The sequence below is a fragment of the Rosa chinensis genome, chromosome 2 (assembly GCF_002994745.2).
Source record: "Rosa chinensis cultivar Old Blush chromosome 2, RchiOBHm-V2, whole genome shotgun sequence".
In the NCBI taxonomy this organism is placed as follows: domain Eukaryota; kingdom Viridiplantae; phylum Streptophyta; class Magnoliopsida; order Rosales; family Rosaceae; genus Rosa; species Rosa chinensis.
In genome coordinates, this window is record NC_037089.1 from 62067014 (window position 1) to 62087123 (window position 20110).

The 20110-nt window shown below is 42.8% G+C and overlaps 2 protein-coding genes across 2 annotated transcripts; one reads left to right on the forward strand and one right to left on the reverse strand.

Moving 5' to 3' along the window:
* Positions 1-181: 181 nt before the first annotated feature.
* On the forward strand, positions 182-4154 carry LOC112184710. The gene is made up of 5 exons (XM_024322948.1): positions 182-2338; positions 2428-2562; positions 2703-2738; positions 2825-2884; positions 4026-4154. The coding sequence occupies exons 1-5, from the start codon at positions 182-184 to the stop codon at positions 4152-4154; spliced, it is 2517 nt and encodes an 838-aa protein (XP_024178716.1).
* A 10525-nt stretch (positions 4155-14679) lies between these two features.
* Positions 14680-18954, reverse strand: LOC112184712 (U-box domain-containing protein 35). Its single transcript, XM_024322949.1, has 9 exons — positions 18789-18954; positions 18059-18156; positions 17652-17773; positions 17341-17559; positions 16996-17263; positions 16595-16696; positions 16087-16515; positions 15203-15988; positions 14680-14736 (listed from the first exon to the last, which is right to left on the reverse strand). The coding sequence occupies exons 1-9, from the start codon at positions 18952-18954 to the stop codon at positions 14680-14682; spliced, it is 2247 nt and encodes a 748-aa protein (XP_024178717.1).
* Between the last annotated feature and the right edge of the window lie 1156 nt (positions 18955-20110).

The following is a 20110-nucleotide window of genomic DNA, read 5'->3' on the forward strand; positions in this document are numbered from 1 at the left end:
GCTTTGCGTCTTTCATTCATCTTTTTTTTTGCTCGGCCTCTTACTTGACGTGTAATAGTTAGTTGATTCAAAGTCGATTGTTTGTGAATAGCGTGCTGTGATTCAATGGCTTGGCCTTTCTTTCTTTTGTTAAGAAATACCTCATTGTATGTGCAGATCCCCGTATCTTTCTAATCACATCATGGCTCCTGAGGTGTGTAGTCTAGTCGATCATCATTTTGTGCTTGAGGATGGCCTTAAAAAAGAGTTTAGAGGCAATTATGAAATTTCCAGAGATGTCAGTCTTGAGTGGATTTCCAGGCTACTGATTGAGAGGGGGGATTATCCGGCAGTTCCCATAAACTTTGAGTATCCCTGTGGTTTAGTTACGGGGTGGCCACAATGGGTTGACCATGAGCTAAAAGATGAGGCCACGAGAATTAGACTTTCAGAGGCTGCTGTTCTTTCTTCTGTATTCATCTCTGCTCATTGTGATATCAACAGGGATGTGGAGTCTCTTCGTCATGTAGTTCGAAGATGGAATCCTCACACGCATACCTTTGTTTGCGAGTGGGGAAAGTTTACCCCTACTTTGGAGGATGTCTTGAACATTATGAGGCTTCCCATTACTGGTTCAGTCAACCCTCTTGGCTTTGATTTTGACTCAGAGAAGTTGCAGGTTCTTGTAGAAGGGGCCTCCAGTGTCAAAGGAAGTAAGCGCCGTTTCTCAAATTGGGTGAAGCATTTTTGGGGTGTTACTGAAAATGGGGTATTTGTCCCAAGTAAAGGCTTTAATTCTAGTTACCGTCTGGAAGCAATGCTATCCCTGTGGCTGACGAAATTTGTCTTCATTGAGTTCTCTTATGAGTATGTTGAAGAGCGCCTGTTTCCCTTGGCAATTGCAATAGCACCCGGCAGTAGGTTTCCTTTGGGATCAATGTTTCTTGGTCACGTCTATCGTCTGCTTGACTATATCGTTGTTGACGAATTGGAGAGCGTTGGTCGGTGTGGAGTTACTACATTGGTTTCTACCACCTTTCTGCAAGTATTTATCTGGGAACGGTTCAAAGGATTAAAGATGGAGCCCCTGACCATGAGTCTCTCTTTGGAATTGTACAACAACGACAAGGAAGGCAGCAAGCAAGCACAGACCAAATATTTGCCACCGGTACTCCCTCTGCTGTGTCGTTGGTTCAAAAGGAGACAAGATAAGACTGTGTTTGCTCCGAGCATGTTAGACGACGTGAATAATTTCATCTGGCAACCCTTTCTCCAATCTTCTGAGTTTGAGACTTTTTCGTTTTCTGGTAGAGAAGAGCAGTGTACTACAGCTCTAGGTCGGGTTGAGCTATACATGACTGTTTGCCCAAACTTTATCCCGTCCATCAGTGAGGATAAGGAAGACTTGGATATTTTCCCAGTTGTTTATTCTCCTAACAGAGTGATGCGACAACTTGGTTGCCTTCAGGACGCTCCCTCACCTCCACCTCGCTCTCTTAACTCTAAGACCACAAGCTTTTCTCATATGGAGCGTAGATGTGTGCTCGACTTCTCTGGCAGAATTGCGGACTTCCCATCTCAGTTACCAGGGAATGCCGCGAATGCTAACTCCTCCCCTGCCTATAGTTGTTATTGGAGGGGGGTGTTGTGCCGGTTCAGGCTTTTTGTGGAAGCCGGCAGTCCTCGGCTAGAGTTGGGGCCTATTACCAGCAGTAGGTTGGCTAGCCCCAAGGCTGTACTGACTTATGCTGAAAAGCATAACCTCACCTATATTGAAGTGTACAGCGATGGTGCTAGAAAGATTGTCGGCTATTTAAAGGGTTTTGAAACTAAGAGGGTAAAGGGAGAGGAAAAGAAGTGCGATAAGAAGATGGGTGATAAGGGTGATGCAAGGGAACACAACACTCAGAAGCCTATTCGGCGTTTCAAGCCCAAGGTGGATTTTGATAAGTTTATGCATACGACCCAACACGGAGTCAAATTGATGATTCCCCCAAGCATGCCTCTTCAAAAGAACAAGGAGGTAAAGAAGAAAAGATCTTCAACATCCCGAGCAGGCGGTACTTCTCATGCAAAGCAAGTGAATGCTACCAGTTTTGAAGTGAAGAAAGGGGTGAAGAGAGAGGCCGGTGCAGATTTTGATGTCCCTCTTCGTCGAAGCAACCGTGTGAAGTCTAAGAGTTCTCCTTCTCCTCGTGGTCCTCCAGCTTATCTTGAGTTATCTGAATTTGATCACGAAGAGGGTTCTCAAGGGGGTCCAACCGATTCTTCAAAAGAGGATCATACTAATCTTTCAAAAGGGGCATCTGATCATCTGCCTGAAGCGCCTCCCATGATTAGCCAAGATGGTGACGATCAGGTTGTTTCTTTTTCTTCCTTTCCTTTTTTTTTTTTTTTTTTGTAACGACTTCTCCCCTATTATTATTATTATTATTATTATTTTTTAAGGGAGCTAAAACTGCTTCTCTTTCGTTGGTTATCGAAGATGAAGGCATGAGTGATGGCGATAAGGTTGTCGAAGATAAAGGCGTGAGTGATGGTGATAAGGTTGTCGAAGATGAAGGCATGAGTGATAGTGATAAGGTTGTCGAAGATGAAGGCATAAGTGATGGTGATAACCAACTGCGTAACATCCCTTTTGCTCATCTACTGCTCTCTCTCTCTTTTTTTCTTATTGCCAAGATTGTCTTTTTTTTTTTTTTGATGATGTTGCTTTCCCACAGGCCTTTAAAAACGGTAGTGTGAGCAATGACAATCAAGTATGTCCCAGCTATTCCTTTTCCTCTTTATTGTATTTGTCACATGCATGGAGATTCTTTTGGCTCACAAAGTATATTCTTCTTAGGTTGATGCGGGATTTGAGCCTTTGCAGCATAGTCCGAGTGAAAGTGAAAATAATGATCAGGTAGCTTGTTTATTTGAAACTTAAAGCTTGAATTTTTTTTTTTTTGCATTAGCATGCTGATGTGTTTTTGAATCGGAGCCTTTGGCTTTTCATCTGCCTACTGCCACTTTCATGCATGTTCATCAGATCTTTAGCTTAAGATAATAGTGTGAAAGAGTAGATAAATGAATACTATTGACATGGAGATCGGATAGTTAAATAAGTTAATGTGTGTGTATCTGTATTGTAGTATGCATAAGTATATTTGCTAAACAACAAAAGGGTATTTGAAAGGAATGGAATGCTTGGTCATTCAAAATCGATGTTTGGTTACTATAACTGAAGAGTGAAAGTATCGTGTTTGTTTGCTAAATTATTCGTGAAACAAAGTAAGGAGATCATGTAGTCAAACAATTAACAGAGGTAAGACTAAATGAAACGTAACACACAAATCGATAACGTGTGTATTAGTTATGTGAAGTGTGTGTGTCATGTAGTGCAGTAAGCATGACTTTTGTGTTAAGAATGGTGATAAAATGTCTGCAGCCTTGTGTGAAAAATGACATAAGAGTGATGAAAAGAATAGGGGAAACGTATAATTGAAAGCTCAGAGAGATTATTTGCTGCCGGGAACAGCAGCAGGAGTAGTATTCGTGAGAAAGTAAAAGAAATCAAGTGTGTTTCGAAAAATCATGAGTACTAAATAAATTTGCAAGTAAGATGAGTTATAATGAAGCAAGTTTTCAGGTAGAATAATGCATGTGTAACAAAATAGAAAAGAAAGAGAGCAAAATTGGAATGAGATGCACCTTTTGCTATGATTTTGGTTATTTGCTTGGAGTAACAGATTAGGAAATCACTTCCTTTTCTTGAGGTATGTTGCATTACTCATGCGTCTGTTTTTTGTGTCTGTTTCGATTTCTTTATCTTGCTTGCGAAGTGTGCTTGAGTATTGAGGACAGATTTTTTTTATAATTATGCGGCATGATATTGAAGTATTTATGCTTTTCTAGCCACCATAGTTTGTAATAGTACTGCATTTAATACTGCTGTTGTTACATGAGTTTTGCCCCTTTGATAATGTGAAATGTGAAAGGCATGTAATATTTTGCAGAATCACATATTTTCCTTTTCTTACGATTTCCTTCCCCCCCTTTTTTAGGAGCAGGATCATCCTTCAAGTGTTGGTAAGAGTAATGACGGGGTTGGTCATGACACGGCAGTACATGCCTTAGTTGAGTCTGATAAGCACGCTCCAGGAATTGATAAGGTGACTATCATTCAGACTTAAAGCCTTGGCCCAAGCTTGCCTGTTAAAGGGTCAACTAGTGAGTGGGCGACCCATATGGACAACTTTATGATTCGATTTGCTTCTAAAGAGGAGTCTGCTCTAGGCATGGCTGATGTTGCACCAGTATTGAGCGGAGACACCGCTGTTTTTGCGGGTATGAAAATTCCTTCAGAGTTAGCGGGTCCCTTGGCTAAATTTGCTGAGAGATATAGTGGTGGAGATATCTTTAGCTTAATTGATCGAGACTATACTTCAAGGAAGAAGTGCGAGTTGGTTAAAGAACTTGGCATGATGTTGTACAGCATGGAAGTTTGCCCGATAAAAGATGGAGAAATGTTTCTTATTTGGAGAGATGCTTGTCGTGATTTCATGGGGGCAGGTCTTAATGTTGGCTTCCTGCTGGATTCCTTAAAACAAGGTGCAAAGCACTTCTTTGGTTATATGATGAGGTCTGAAGGATCAGAGAATCAGTATGTTAAAATTCGTGGTCTGCAGGAGATGGTTTCACAAACCAAGAAGGAGCTTGCACGTCTTGAGGGAGAGTTGCGCAAGGCTGAAGATGATCTGAGTTTCAGTTTGCGTGACGTTCCTGTGCCTGCTATGGAGTGTGTACTAGAATCTTCTTGGAAGGATGACGGTCACTTCTCTCATTATCTATATTAGGATTTGAGTTTAAACTGCTTTGTAGTACGAATGCAGCTTTTGCTTTTAATTGGGCGTTCAAGTATGAAGCTTACTCAGTAGGACTAAACTTTGGAGCATGTATGAATACCTATCCTTATTTATCGTTTAAGGTTTGTTCTGGTGATATTGCATGTTCTTGCTTGCCACTTTTTTTTTTCTTTTGAAAAGGTTGGAGCTAAATGAATAGCATTTCATTTACTGCCGGAATTGTATTATTGCCTTACTGCTGGGATTCCAGGCTTACTACTTGTATTATTGCCTCACGCTAGCCCCCTTGTATAGATTCACAAAGTCTTCAATTAGGGCATCTCGGTTTTGGCAAATGAGGTAATAGTGAATATATTTAGAGACACCTCTTCACTTCACATTGCAAGCCTCTTAATACAAATTTAGGCATCACCATGGTGATGTGCCTTACAAAAGCTTCTCACAAAACAGAAGATGTGTCTTGCAAGTAACCATAGAGACTGATAGATGCATACATATATATTTTTTTTTGAAAGGAAACTAAATCATAAGATAGGGACATTCATGTATTAAGGTCTAACAGTAGTAAGGCTTGAGCCATTTGCCATTGATAGGACCAGTCAGCCTACCGCTGTTAGCATGAATGAGGCGATAATAACCGTTGCTGTGAGATTCCTTAACGACAAATGGTCCTTCCCACTGAGCTGCAAACTTAGAAAGGCCAGGCATCTGTCTTCTTACCCAGTCAACAGTTCTAAGGACTAAATCCCCTTCTTTGAAGCTTCTCTCCTTGACTGTTCTATTGTAAGCTTTAGTCACCCTTTACCGATATGCTTCTGCCCTCGCTTCTGCTTGTCTTCGCCTCTCATCTGCTGCTTCAAGGTCCATCGTTCTCCACTTAGTACAAGATTTATCATCCCACTCCAGATCATTAGCAGCTAGTACTCTAGCCGTCGGGATCATAAGCTCCACTGGTAAAACTGCTTCGGACCCATAAACCAGGGAATATGGGGAAAACCCGGTGGCACTCTTAGGTGAGGTGCGATAAGCCCATAAGGCATCCGGTAGATGAGTGCTCCATCCTCCCTTGTATTGATGTACCATCTTGCTTAAGATCCTGATGAGTGTCTTGTTTGTAGCTTCAGCTTGGCCGTTTCCTTGAGGATAATAAGGTGTTGATCTCCTGTGCTTGATTCCATATCCCTTGAGTGTCTTGCTTACTTCTTGATTGACGAAGGGTGTTCCATTGTCAGACACAATTTTGTAAGGAATACCAAATCTGCAAACAATGTTCTCCCTTATGAAGTTTGAAATTGCAGCTCCCGTGGCCTTACGAAGTGGAACTGCCTCTACCCACTTGGTGAAAGACTCAGTTGCTGTGAGAATCCATATGAAGCCCCCAGAAGGTGGGTGAATGGTTCCTACCAAGTCCAACCACCAAGTGTGAAATGGCCAAGGTGTTTTCATGTCTTGTAACAACGTTGATGGCTTGTGACTCAAGTTTCCATGTGCTTGGCATGTGTGACACTTCTTGACCGTGTTATAGGCATCTTCACGCATGTTGGGCCAGTAATATCCCAAGTCTAACAGCTGCCGGTAAAGCTTCTTTCTTCCCTGATGCTCTCCATATTCCCCAGCATGCACTTCTTGTAGAACTTGTTGATATTCAGTAGCCCCAAGGCATCTTAATGGTTTACCATTGAATCCCTTTCTATACAGCGTGCTTCCATCCACAAAATACCTTTTCACCATCTTCTTGACCTTGTATGCATGCTTACAATCTTCCGGCAGTGTTTTACTTATGAGGTATTCCAAGTATGGTGACCTCCAATCTTCAGTAATTGCTGCTGTAAATCCTTCCTGCTCTGACAAAGTTGAGGAGCACTTAGAACATGAGAGTTGCATCTCTGCTGCTTGTTTCTTCATGTTTGGCCAGTAATAACCCCTACGTTGCAGTCTCCGGTACAAGCTGACCACCTGCTCAACCCCACAAGTGGCCTCATGTACTTCTTGCAATTTCCTCCAAGCTTCTTTTTCATCTACACAGCGAGCTAACACTCCTCCAGGAAGACGCTTGTACAATTCCCCAAACATCAAACTATAGTCTCCTAGTGTTCTGAGTCTATCTTCCTTGTCCAACTGGGCCATCTCGTCCTTGACAAATTCCTGCCAATCTTTCTCACTTGGTGGGCTTGAGAAAATCATAGCTTCTACACATGGCTTATTGTTTTGGATCACAGTGATGTTGGGTTGCTCCCTTGTGAATGAAAGCTTGGAGCCAAGGGTGGCTAAAGCGTCTGCATATCTATTAGTGCTGCCGGGAATATGCTCAAGAGTTATCTGCTCAAACTTCTTGATTAACTTTTCTGCCAAGGTTCTATAGGGTGCCAAGGTCACTTCTTTCACTGCAAAATCTCCCTTCAATTGGCTAATGACTAGGTTTGAATCCCCGATTACTCTGATTTTCTTGACTCTCAATTCATGTGCAGTCGCAAGCCCAGCAATAAAAGCTTCATACTCTGCCACATTATTAGTGCATGAAAAGTTTAGTTTGAACGAAAGGGGTTTGGCATGCCCCTTAGGGTCCACAAGTACAACTCCAGCTCCTCCTCCATTAGCCGTGGCTAACCCGTCGAAGTGAAGAGTCCAAGGCTCCTCTTCTTCAACCACTGCTGTCATTCCAGGTAACTCTCTGAGTATGTCATGAGAAACATCAAATCCTTCTTCTTCTGGGAAGAGGGTGATCATGTCGATCACGGCTTGTCCCTTGATAGCATTTGGTGTCATACATACAATGTCGAACTCAGACAACTGGAGCAACCATCTTGCTAACTGCCCTGATAACACTGGTTTCGTCAGCAAATATCTAACCAAATTAGTTTTCACCATGAGTTAAAGCTTGTGGGCCAAAAAATAGTGACGTAATCTTTGGGCTGCATAGACAAGTGCTAAACAAAGCCTTTCTGCTTTAGGGTAGCGTGTTTCAGCCCCCCTCAAAAGCTTGCTCACATTGTAAATAGGAAATTCCTCTCCAGTTTCACCATATTGTGCTAATAATGCTCCCACTGCTGCATTGGTGGAGGCCAAATACACCTTTAAGGGGACGCCTAGAGTTGGTGCTTTCATGGTTGGGAGCTTGGCGATGAGCTGCTGAACCTTCAAGTAAGCCTCCTTGCATTCAGCGTTCCACGTAAATTTGTTCCCTTTTTTCAACAGAGGTGTGAACGCTTGGATCACAGCAGCTAAACCGGGTATGAAGCGTCTTATGTAAGACAATCTTCCTAAGAAACTCTTCAATTCCTTCTGACTTGAGGGTGGTGGATGAGATGCAATGGCCCGGATCTTGCTGGGATCTACATCAATGCCTCTACTATGCACCACAAAACCAAGAAACTTTGCCGAAGACACCCCAAATCCGCATTTTTTTTTGATTCATCTTCAGCTTATATGCTCTGCATCTTTGTAGTACTTTCCTCAAGGTACCCCAATGCTCACTTCTAGTCTTAGATTTCACCACCAGATCGTCGACGTAATCCTCCACTTCTTTTCCCATCATGTCATGGAACACTGCCATCATTGCCCTTTGATAGGTAGCGCCAGCGTTCTTCAAGCCAAATGGCATGACTGTATAGTAAAAATTTCCATATGGTGTACGAAAAGCCGTCTTTTCAGCATCTCTGGTGGCCATTTTAATTTGGTTATAGCCGCTGAAACCATCCATGAATGATAGCATCCCAAGGCCTGAGGTTGAATTTATGAGGACATCCATGTTTGGCAACGGGAATTCATCTTTTGGACCTGCTTTATTCAAATCCCTAAAGTCAACACAGACTCGTATCTGACCATTCTTTTTCTTTACAGGAACAATATTTGCCAGCCAAGTAGGGTGCTTGATCGGCTTGATGAAACCAGAGGCTAAGAGTTTTTCAACTTCTTGCTTGATTTGTTGCTCATCATTGGGATGGTAATTTCTTCTTGACTGCACCGCTGGTTTCGCTCCTAACTGCACATTCAGAGTGTGACACACCAGATTCGGGTCTAATCCCGGCATCTCCTCATAGCTCCAGGCAAAGACATCCTTATATTCTCTTAATAAAGAGATGAGGCAGCCTCTTTCTTCAGGTGACAAATAGGTGGAGATGGAAATATTTTTCTGAACAACGGGATCATCACTCAGGTTGACTTCTTCCATCTCTTCTGTCACAGCAGCACTTCCGTCCTGCATATACTTTGGGGCTGGCATTGCCTTTTGAAGGGGAAATCTCTCAGGTACCACGGAGGCCCCTTCTGCCTCTTGAACTTGATCACACTCCATGGCACCCGCTGACTCGGGGCCCTCCCATAATGAACGGTTAGGCCCCGCATCCCGTCATAAGCGATATATTGGGCGGCCATCCGGCAGCACCATTCGAGAGCATTGAGGCTGTTGTGCTTGAGCATAGACGCTTTGTTGCCTCACCATCATCGCAAGCTCATCATTGCTGAGATCTTGAATGTCAAGCCATGAGGGTAAAGGAGTGCCTGTGGCTTTGGATGGATTGCTTCCTTCTCCGTCAGTGAACTCATCATAAAATTGTGCCTCAGCGTGATGACTTTCTGATCGGTGGAACGGTACTTGATTTGCTGGCAACCTGACAGGCTTGAGTCCAATTCACCCCTTAACACACTGGTGGTAAGTGGAAGGCACGAGCTTATGTTTGTTCAACCACGGGCGTCCCAGCAGTGCATGGTAACTAGTGTCAGCATCAATAACATAGAATCTGGTAAGAGACTGAATTGGTCTAACCTTGAGGTTTAGTAGTATGTACCCTACAGCCTGCTCACTTCCATTTGCGAATCCGGTAATTTCCATGTTTGCCTTCACAATTTTAGTCAGGGAAATTCCAGCGACATTGAGCACTTGAAGAGATATAATGTTCAAGGAAGACCCTGTGTCCACCAAGGCTCTTCTCACGAATACACCATTGACTTGTGCTTCCAAATAGAGTGGCCTCCGGTGATCTGGATAAGAAACTTCCATATCTTTATCGGTAAACACAATAGCATTGTCACCTTCCAGTAAGCTCCTGCCCCTTTGTGTCTCAGTCCCAGCAGCAAAACATTGAGGACCAAATGCTTCTGATACGTCCATCAGGGCTTCAGCAGCAGCTTGCCTAGCTTGGGGCCCATACTCCAGCTGATCAAAGAGTGACTTAAACTTGGGGTTTTGCTGAAGAACCTGTATAATAGTGGGCTTAGTATGTCGCATCACATCAGTTTCCACAACGTCCCCTTCTATCTCAGTAACATGATAGACCTGATCCATTGTGCTCACAAAACTCTGACCATCATTAGTTCTCCTTCGGCCCTCCATAGTTAAGCTGCACTCATCATGAGGGAACCACAGATTGTCATAGCCACATGCCCTGAAATACTGTTGCCAAGAAGCTTGGTCAACGGGGCTTTGATATTTGGTCAATGTCCAAGATTCATTATCCTGATGCATGGTATCATCTCATACGCCAGTAATAACATAACGTGCCCCTTTCCCATGCCGTTTTGGCAATGGATCATCATCAATAGCTTGCTTCTTTGATGGGAGCTCTAGAGTACTTTCATCAATCTTTGCGTGAAGGATCCTTCGCAAGGTTTGACATGCAGGGGTAGGATGTCCCACTATTTGGTGATAACGGCAATAGCGTGGATTTTTCTTATCTTCCCTGGTGGGGGGCTTTTCTCGTTGCACGGGCTTGATTACTCCATCAGCAACCAATGTATCAAGAATAGCATGAAGTTCCTCATCAGTACAAGGGACTGCCGGGACTGTTCCAGACCGTTCCTTCCTCTTCAAATATCTTTCATCCACCATTAGAGCTTGATGTGTTTCCCTCTGAGTTGTGTCTTTTTTGTCTCTCCAACTCCTCTTACTTGCGGTGGTCTTAACAGACATGCTTGTTTTCCTTACTGCTTCAATTAATCTGGAAAATTGAGTAATGCCGATGTTTTCCAAATAGACCCTGTATTCAGGCAGGATATTGCTGATGCAGATTTCCACCAATGATTCTTCATCCTTTTCATCATAGCAATCCAAAGCTAAATCACGAAAGTGACGAACAAAATCCACCAGGTTTTCTCCCGTCCTTTGACGAGTGTTGTTCAGCTGTGCAATGGTCACCCTTTCCTCATATTGGAAATATTTTCTACAGAACTTGCCTGCCATTTCGTCCCAGTTTCTAATGGAACCAGGAGCTAAGGTGGTGTACCAAGTATATGCACGATCAGTGAGAGTTTTGGAAAACTCCCTCAGCCTGAGATTATGATTGCTAGCATGAGGGCCAAGAGCGTCGATAAATCGACTAATATGCTCTTTTGGGCTGCCTTTTCTCCCATCGAAAAGAGTAAAAGTGGGTGTTTCATAATTTTTGGGATAAGACAAATGCATTATGCTTGAAGGATAAGGGGGTTGAGGAGCATACTTCCAGTCTTCAGAGCCACGACACAATTCTTTTTCTAGCATGGCAACAACATCGTCTTGGGTGACAAAAGAAGGTGCCTTCTGATTGTCTGATGCTTTTGCAGTAGAGTCCTCATGGGAAACCTTCTGTGGTTGCTCTCCATCATTTGGTTGCTCAAGCTGCTTTATTGCTGAGATTGAGTTGACCAACTGTTTCATGGTGTCAACCATCTCCTTTTGAGTCCTACCAAAAGCGTTGAGAATGTGTGCCAAGTCTGCAGGAGTGACTTCCTCCTCCTCTTGCCTTTCTTCCTGATCTTGTTGCTCTTCATGCCTGGAAATAGAATCGACGTGTTCTTCCTCCTCTTGGGAAGGCATACTGCTGTTATTCCTCTTTCTTCGCGGTGGAGCCATCTTGCAGGTCACAACCTAGTCCCCAGTGAAGTCGCGAAAAATGTGAGGGTGACTTTGTGATTTTGATTCTTTGCAGTAAGACCCTCCGAGTTGTGCGAGACTAGGCCCAACATCGTTCGAAAGCTGACCCAAGAACAACTTCGTTGTAACCTGTTAGATGTAACAGCAACTATTTGGCTTGATGATAACGGCAGCTATTTAGCTTGATGATAACAGTAGCTATTTAGCTTGATGATAACAGCAGCGATTAAACTTCACTTCATAAGAACAGGACTTATAGGCGGGCATGGTGTGGGAGCTAGATGCATGAGAGTTTAGCAGAGAGGGAGAATTCTATCAGTGACATGATTTCTGGATTTCGGGTTAAGGTTGGTTGGGAAGAATCGGGGTTCAGAGATAAAGCTTGATCTCTTGCTTGTATTTCTGGGCTGTTGTGGCTTGGTTTCCTACGGCAACGAAGTCGCCCTTTATAGACGGGGAGGATTTGCGCCAAGAACCAGAGGCTTTGAAAGGGTATTCTTAGTTTTGATGGGATCATTCTAAAACCTTCAGCTTTTGTTTTCCCGGTGAAATCAAAAGAATGAAGGCTTGCTTTGGCCATGTGGGTAAAGACTGGTGGCGCGAGTATAGGATGGCGATGGGGATCCCAGATTTCTTGCTGCCGTGATTTTTAAGAGATCATAATCCCTCGATTTGTGCTATTGTAAATTGTGATCACAAATAGCTAAGGATTATTGGAAATTGAGGCAGGATTTCGGAGGATGAGAGTTAGGAAGCTTTTGTATAGACTTGGGGTTCTTACCAGAAAAGGATGGAGTAGTAATCCCAGCAACAACCTGATGGAACAAGTTCCTGATTTGGGGAAGACGACTCCAATGTCTTTTTGGGCTACAGGTTCTAGTGTAGTGGACTTTGGGCAAGGAATGACTCTAGTGGGCTCTAAGTCTTGTTGGGCTTGCTTTCATCTCTCTACTAGCCCATGTTAAGATATTGGCCCTCGAAGCATGAATTTTGGTTCCCAAGTCCAAAATTACCGACGGACCTTATCATAACAATGGGCCTCGCACGATCCGTTACCTTCCACACCACATCCCGCCGTATAAGCCCCAAACGTAGCTTGGGCCTACGCGTATCGCGTGGTAAATAAGCGTGTCGGTCCATTTGGAAATCCCTGTCAATTGTTTGAATATTTAGGCATCTCGTATCGCTTGTTAAATAGAGAATTCCCTTTCGCCGCGAAATGGGCTTGCTTGAAGGCCCAATTAGGTTATGAGGTCGATGACTCGTTCCCTTTGCCTGTCACTAGTTAAATTTGAACTTGTGGAAATTCGGGTATCAACACAAGAAAAGTAATTCTACATTGATTAGGATTCTAGATCCTTCTAATTAAATCCTATTACCACTAGGTCAAGTAACCTAGAGTTTGGGCTAAACACAAATTAGGTTTTCCTTGAACAAATCTTAATTAGTTCAAAAACAAAAGGGTCAATATATCATTGAATAGTGATGAAAAGAATATGAACAAGATGACAATTTCGTATTATCAACTAATAAATGTATGAGAATGGGGCTCTGGCAAACCTTAACCCTAGCCCTCAGTCATGGCGGCCGGTATCGGCCTCCCCTCTACATCATCTATTGATGACACTCAGAAGCCGGCCTTGTGCAGCGACCACACAACCTTACCCTAGGTTACTCATCATCTCTTGCCGGAAGGAAATAGGTGATGTGAGGGTTATGGATCGGTGCTCCGGTCCAATCAGACTCAATGGGGATTGGGTGGAAGAATGGCCGTGTCAGATCAGGCCGAGGCGAGGCCGGCTCAAGTCTAGGTGGTTCGCCGTCGGGAACGACCAACGCATACAGTCTGGAAGCCAATTGATGAGAGGTCCTGTGTGGCGGAAGTGCGACCTCTGGACCCGGATCAAAAAGGCCAAACTCTGATTGATGGCGGCGCCGGCCTTTGCACTCCAACTTTTGGAAGTGGTGGAGATTGTCGTCGTGCACCGTGAAGCGAATCAGGTTTTTGAGTATGCAGAGCACGCTGGTGGGGTGTCTGAGATGATGGCGGTGGCTGCATCAGGAGTGGTAGCGACGACGTCGGCCGTGCTTGGCAGTGGAGTGGCAAGTGGGGTGGCCAAATCGTTTTGAGGGCCCAAATGGATTGGGTGGCCGAAATAAGTTTGGGTGTTCAAATCATTTTGGAAGCCCAAAAGATTGTGGTGGTCCAAATCAGTTTTAAGGCTAAAATCAAATGGGCCTGGAGTGTCCAAACCTGCTCTGCGAATAGACTCCTTTTCTTCAGGGTTTCGTATTTGGGATCTCGGAGGATCATTACCCTACAGCTGGAGGCTCGAGACAAGGGCAAAGGAAAGCTTTAGGTTTTCCTGGTCTTCTTGCCTATTACTAGAAAGTTGGTCTTCTATTACTTTCATCTCAGTTTTCTCTAGTTGTACACCAATTGAGGTCTTTAGGCGACTAGGTTTACTTTTCAAAGAGGGTAGTGAGGATTTGTTTTCTTGTAGCCAGGCTCAAATATGTGAGTGTATGTGTTAACAGTGAGGGTTACCTGTCCTTTGCTCGGTAGCTTGTGCCATTTATGATCTTGGTATGAGACAGCATCTGATGTATGTGCTTTCTGGCCATGGATAAATTAATGAAGTTATCTATTTTCTCAAAAAAAAAAAAAAAAAAAAAAAAAAATATATATATATATATATATATATATATATATATATATATATATATATATATATATATGAACAAGATGTCTTCTGCTTAGAGTAGCCAATTCAAAAACATGCACAAATTGCCTTCCCAGTCGTTATGAAAATGACTGGAACCTCCTCAAAGGAGCATCAGCTACGGCAGTAGAGCAATTGCTTACAAATGACCAACAACCCACTTTGTGCTTCTCGCTTGATTTTCCAAATCTGCTCTGTGGGGATGATGGATTGGCTCTCTGAATATTGTTCCTGAAGCTCATCAATTTCGTCATAGAGTACTGAAGCCGCATCCACCTTTTTCTTACATTGATCTACGTTGAAATCCCATTTCCACGTTAGGGTTTTCTCTCATTCCTTCCTGATTATACATAATAATCAAAATTATAATTGCAAATCTACTTCAAGGTAGATTTACTTTAGAAATGCTACTAGGCTACTTCATCTAAAATGTCAATCTATAGAAATGTCTAATTGATAAATCAACCCTAGCTAGCTAGCTCTTTGTGTATGTGTGTGAAGCCCCCCCGGAAGCTTGCTAGGATCTGCGGATCAAATATGAATTTTACACATCGGATTAGATAACTGATAGTCTATCATCGCGTTTACTGAGTGGGGTGCTTTCCTACGTTGCAGTGAGGTCTTTTTAATTTGCGATAATACTACGCAGTTAAGTTGGGGACAATAGCAGTGCAACAGAAGCTGAATAAGTATAACTAGCTAGCCATGACCAACCCAAATTTTCATGAATGTGCATAAAATTAAGAAATCAGTCCAGTGACTCTACTGAAGGCAAATCAGTCCTGTTATTCTGCAGAGAAACTAACCTGACTGGCATTTGTGGTTGATCTCCCTACTGGTACTGGTGGAAGTGATGCGTGTGAATGCCCTCGATAGGGAACGATGGCATAGTTATTGGCTTCCTTCTGATTCCCAAACTCTCTTAGCCGGTCCAGCTCAGGCAAGATGACTGAACCAAGATCCGGTCTATCTCTCCTCCTGAGCTCACAGCACTTCAAAGCCAGTTTTGCTAATGACAAAGCCTCTTCAACAGGCCAGTCTGGCACTGCAGGATCAAGCAACTCCGCGAATGTACCTTTCTCAATGGACTCCTCAACCTGGTGGGACAATGCCATTGCAGGCTTTGATGTAAGAATCTGTAACAGCATAATTCCCAAGGAATATATGTCTGATTTCACACCCAACATTCCTGTTTTCTGATACTCCGGGTCAATGTAGCAAAATGTACCGGCTGCTGCTGTCAGGCGGTATTGAGTGACACTATCAGCCACAGATGCCGGGACTAGCCTGGATAAGCCTACATCAGCAATCTTGCTCACACAGTTCCGGTCTAGGAGAATGTTTGCCGGCTTGAGATCACGGTGCACAATGGGTTCTGGTTTTGTCTGGTGAAGAAAAAGAAGGCCAGTGGCAATTTCTGCAGCTATTTTGAAACGGACAGTCCATGGGATTGGAGGCGTGTTGTCCTTCTGGAAGAGCCGGTCTTCTAAGCTTCCGTTTTCCATGTACTCATATACAAGGCATCCATACTCAGGGCAGGTACCTACTAAGAGAACCATGTGTGGATGTCTAATGCAGCTTAGAACCTCAACCTACATTGACAGAACCAAAAAGAAGTGCTTATACACTTGTTTCGGAGAAATGGTACACCATCTGCCTTCTGTAAAAATGAACAAAGAACATATTTTACCTCTTGTTGGAATTGCCTCTTCCCCTGTGAAATGTCTGGCCTCAAGACCTTGATGGCAACTGGGGTGTGGTTAAGCAGGCCTTTATAAACAGGTCCATATCCACCTTCCCCAACCTTGTTTGAAATGTTAAAGTAATCTGTGGCAACTTCAATCTCTTCAATGGAGTATCTCCTATACATAGCTTTGTTCTGTGCCAGAGCCTCCATTGCTTTCCTTCTCTCTTTAGCCTCCTCCTTGGCTCTCATTTCTGCAATTTTCCTCTTCTGGGTCTCCATCTCTGCTAGCCTATGTGCCATCCGCGCTGCATCTATTGCAGCCTTGCTTTTCTGCTTCTCCTTCTCTGCTAAGGCCACAGCAGCCTCTTCAGCAAGCTTGGCTTCCTCTAACTTGCGCTCTTTCGCTGTTTTCCATTTTTGGAGCTCCCATGCCTAAATTCCAATTTTTATTCAAGTGTTTGCATTGGATAAAATATAAGATATTGATAATCATATCTCTACACGTTCTTACCTTCTGCTTAGATGCTAAAGCTTCTTTGCAAGCTGAAGTGTACATGTCCATTGTTTGCTTCAATTCCTGCCTTAATCTCATCATCTCACCATCCAAGCCAGACTGTAACACATATAACATGCATTAATTAGAATCATTTATCTTCTTGCTAACAAAAGAAAAAATTCGAACGATGAAAAACTGATATGGATTGGTGATGCAATTGTAATTGTCATCGTCACTCATAATAAACTAACTTTCAGGCTTCGGTATTCACTTTTTTTTTACAATCTTAAAGACTTTAAGGTGCTTATCTTGAGTAACTTGTGACGGACGAATTTGACACGCCTCGTATAAAACTTACTAGTCCGGATGTTGTAGTAATAAAAGGGAGCCTGGAATTTTAGGGATGTTGTACTTACTTGAGTTTGTGAGGATAGAGAGTTCTTGTTACCCTCATTATCTGAGCCATTTGATTGGAAGCTAAGTGGCCCCGAGGAATCGCTGCCTGAGAGTGAATATCGATGGGATGAAGTTTCTGATGCCGAACTGTCAACTGACAATGTTGGTGAATTTGTTGACCTTTTCATTTTATGGGGAGTTATCGGTTTAAAGTCAGAGAGTCTATCAAAAGATATTCTGTCTGAGGAGGCACTTTTTGAACTTGAGCTCCCATGACTAAATTGTGATCTGCAGTGCAGGAAAAATTCAAAACCAAGCGACATAAACTTGACTCATCAAAGGTAATGAAGTTGTGGATATTATACCTAGGGATGTCTTCAGAGTCTGAACCATCATGAGGATGGGAAGGAAGATGGTTTTCTTGAGAAGTATCCCGGAGAGGCTCTGCATCACATTTCGGTGTTTGAGGTTGACTTGCTGCCCGTTTAGCCTGAAGTCTTCCTTTTGATGATATAACATATACTGCACAGGTATCTGGTACATATTTGAGTAGGCTACTTGGCACATCAAAGTCTTTAAATTTTCTGCATAAAACCATAATTGTTAATCTCATAAAGTGTCCATTTCTATTAATTTATCACAGAGAAATGAACACAGAAAGTATTTAGAGAGAGACCTCGTAAGAGCATTGCGATGGGAAGCACCAACGACAATATTGGAGATGGCGTTGTGAATAATATAATGAACAAGTGCGCTTGGAACATCAATGTCGTGGAGGACCACTTCCATGGCTATAATCTGAAATGCTCATAGTCAAAGACTGAAAAATCAGGTCACCTTGATCTTAATCTATCAGGCAATATCCATGAGAAGATTTTAGCAAGTTACTGTAGAAGGCAAATAGATGATTCTAGTCACCGCATTCACCCTCAGAATGTGTAAATTCACTTTTTATCTCAAGCAAAGATTGCATATTATAAACAGGCCAGGAAGAATTGAAGTTTAGGCCATCCATGAACTACACAGCACAAAGGGTCAAATGTCTAGAAATCAGACGGTTTTGTATAATACAAAGTTACTAACCCCTTTTCGTGCACAGAATCCTCGATAGGGAAGAAAGAACTGTTGCAACTCGGCTTCAGTTGGAGGGCGACCTTCTTTGGGGATTGCAGCAGCATCCTCTGCAAAACCAAATGAACAACATATCAAAAGACGTACATGCCATTGTTAATGCGCATAAAAAAAATGACAACAAAAGAGGCAATCAATGAGGAGGTATTAATTACATGCTAACCATGATCACAAAAATTGCATTTATAGAGGGCAATTTAACATGGTTATGGTGCTGTGGCACTGAGTCTAATCTTATTTCTTGCAAAGTTAAAGAACAAATTGAGTTCTGGGAAGAATTGAACAGGCTTTTTACCCAAGACATCCTAGTATGAGCTCCAATTAGACCACAAAAATTTAAGCTATATATTAAGAAATGAGTCAATATAATCTATATCAACCTTGAGATATGGATGTAGAACTAATGATTTGCATCACAAAAACTTGTCACGAATCATGTCAGGGTATGCATATCCAAGGGTAGCCAAATGAGGCAACTGCTTAATTTGAGCCTCATAATTCTTATATATTTATGGTTCGCATGCATTAGGACTTCAAAATTTTAAGATGCATGCGCCATGAAACTAGGTTGCTTAACTCATGACGAAATACACCTAAATTAATGGGGGCAATGTAACCGGTATATATAATGTGTCCCTATGCCTAGTACGGTGGTGGTGATACCGAAGTGACGGATACCTACGAGGATGCAAGCTTTTGTTTCTAACATGAATGAGGATGCACTTGGAGGTCTTGATCAGATTATCAACTGCCCATTTGACTGCAAAGTGGCTGTGTTTATCTTTGTCGATGGCCACCAAGGTTGGGCCGGTGTCCTGAGCAACTGAAGATGATCTGAGAAATGCCATTCTATCAATCAACACCACTCAGAACCGCCGCCAATGCCGTCGCTACCTCCACCAAGACAGTGGCTGCAGGAGGAGGATGAAGGATTTAAAAAACAAAGAAAAATGGAAATGAGTGTAGGTGGCAAAGCTGATATGTTATGTGACTATATGGGAAAAAAACCAACTCAACCAACTCGAACAATCTCATCCTCTCTTCCTGGCCTTCTATGCAAAACCCGCCCTTTATTGTTATTGAATTTGGTAATCAGTGCCAACTGAAAACCCAGTTTTCTTTTTGGTCAAAAACTGAAAACCTATTTAAATGTTGTATGGAATGTCCTAAAGTCCTAAACCCTAGTGGCCATTGCTAGAAGCGTGTGAAGTTCACTTGCCCGCTCCTTAAATTAGAGAGAATTATGCGAAACTGAAAAATTGATTCAAATTAATTAATTAAAGAGAATATTTACAATTCATCTAATATAAGTCACGGCGGGAAATTTCTCTTTCAGTTGGTTACGCAATGATCCTAACCAACAAATCAACACATACAATGAACTCTTTTGAGCTTCCCCAGAATTTAATCAACATACTAGCTAACACCTGATATATAATAACAATACTATAAAGATATGTCATTGTTCTTGCCAAAAAAAAAAAGATATGTTATTCTATAACATTCTTAAACACTCATGACAAGCACTACTAGCAAACAGGGACGTAGCTAGGATTCGACAATGGGGTGGGCTAAATGTTTTGGGCGAAGCCCAAAATTTTTTTTTTGATGTCTCTATAGCCAAACCTGCATAATATCAACGAATCTCATCAAATGATTCAACCCATTCCCAATTATCGACATCAACTCATTCCCAATTCATCGGCATCATAGAGATGAACTTGATCAACAGTCATTTGGATGATCCCTGATTATCAGGGTCCGGTGCCTTCACCTCGGCCACCTCCCCTCAGTCGGATGACACCAAGAAACAACCATCACCAGACACTATGGAGTCGAAGAGAATCCAGATTCCAGAGATGTAGACCGCAGTGGAGCCGTGGATGTGGCTCGGTGAACGGTGGCGGAGGAGCAGAGGAGGTAGCTCAGGCAGTCAGGCAGACTGAAACTCTGAATATGGAGGTGGCTCGGTCACCTCGGTGGCTGGAGCTTGGAAGGATTCCA

What these genes read in the sequence shown, in the direction of transcription:
- LOC112184710 (XM_024322948.1), top strand. Translation starts at nt 182, where the DNA reads ATGGCTCCTGAGGTGTGTAGTCTAGTCGATCATCATTTTGTGCTTGAG. An exon ending in GCCAAGATGGTGACGATCAG is followed by an intron (nt 2,339 to 2,427) that starts GTTGTTTCTTTT and finishes TTATTTTTTAAG; the next exon opens with GGAGCTAAAACTGCTTCTCT. An exon ending in GCATGAGTGATAGTGATAAG is followed by an intron (nt 2,563 to 2,702) that starts GTTGTCGAAGAT and finishes GCTTTCCCACAG; the next exon opens with GCCTTTAAAAACGGTAGTGT.
- LOC112184712 (XM_024322949.1), bottom strand. Translation starts at nt 18,954, where the DNA reads ATGGCATTTCTCAGATCATCTTCAGTTGCTCAGGACACCGGCCCAACC. An exon ending in GACTCTGAAGACATCCCTAG is followed by an intron (nt 17,264 to 17,340) that starts GTATAATATCCA and finishes CCTGCACTGCAG; the next exon opens with ATCACAATTTAGTCATGGGA. An exon ending in AGAGGCAATTCCAACAAGAG is followed by an intron (nt 15,989 to 16,086) that starts GTAAAATATGTT and finishes CTGTCAATGTAG; the next exon opens with GTTGAGGTTCTAAGCTGCAT.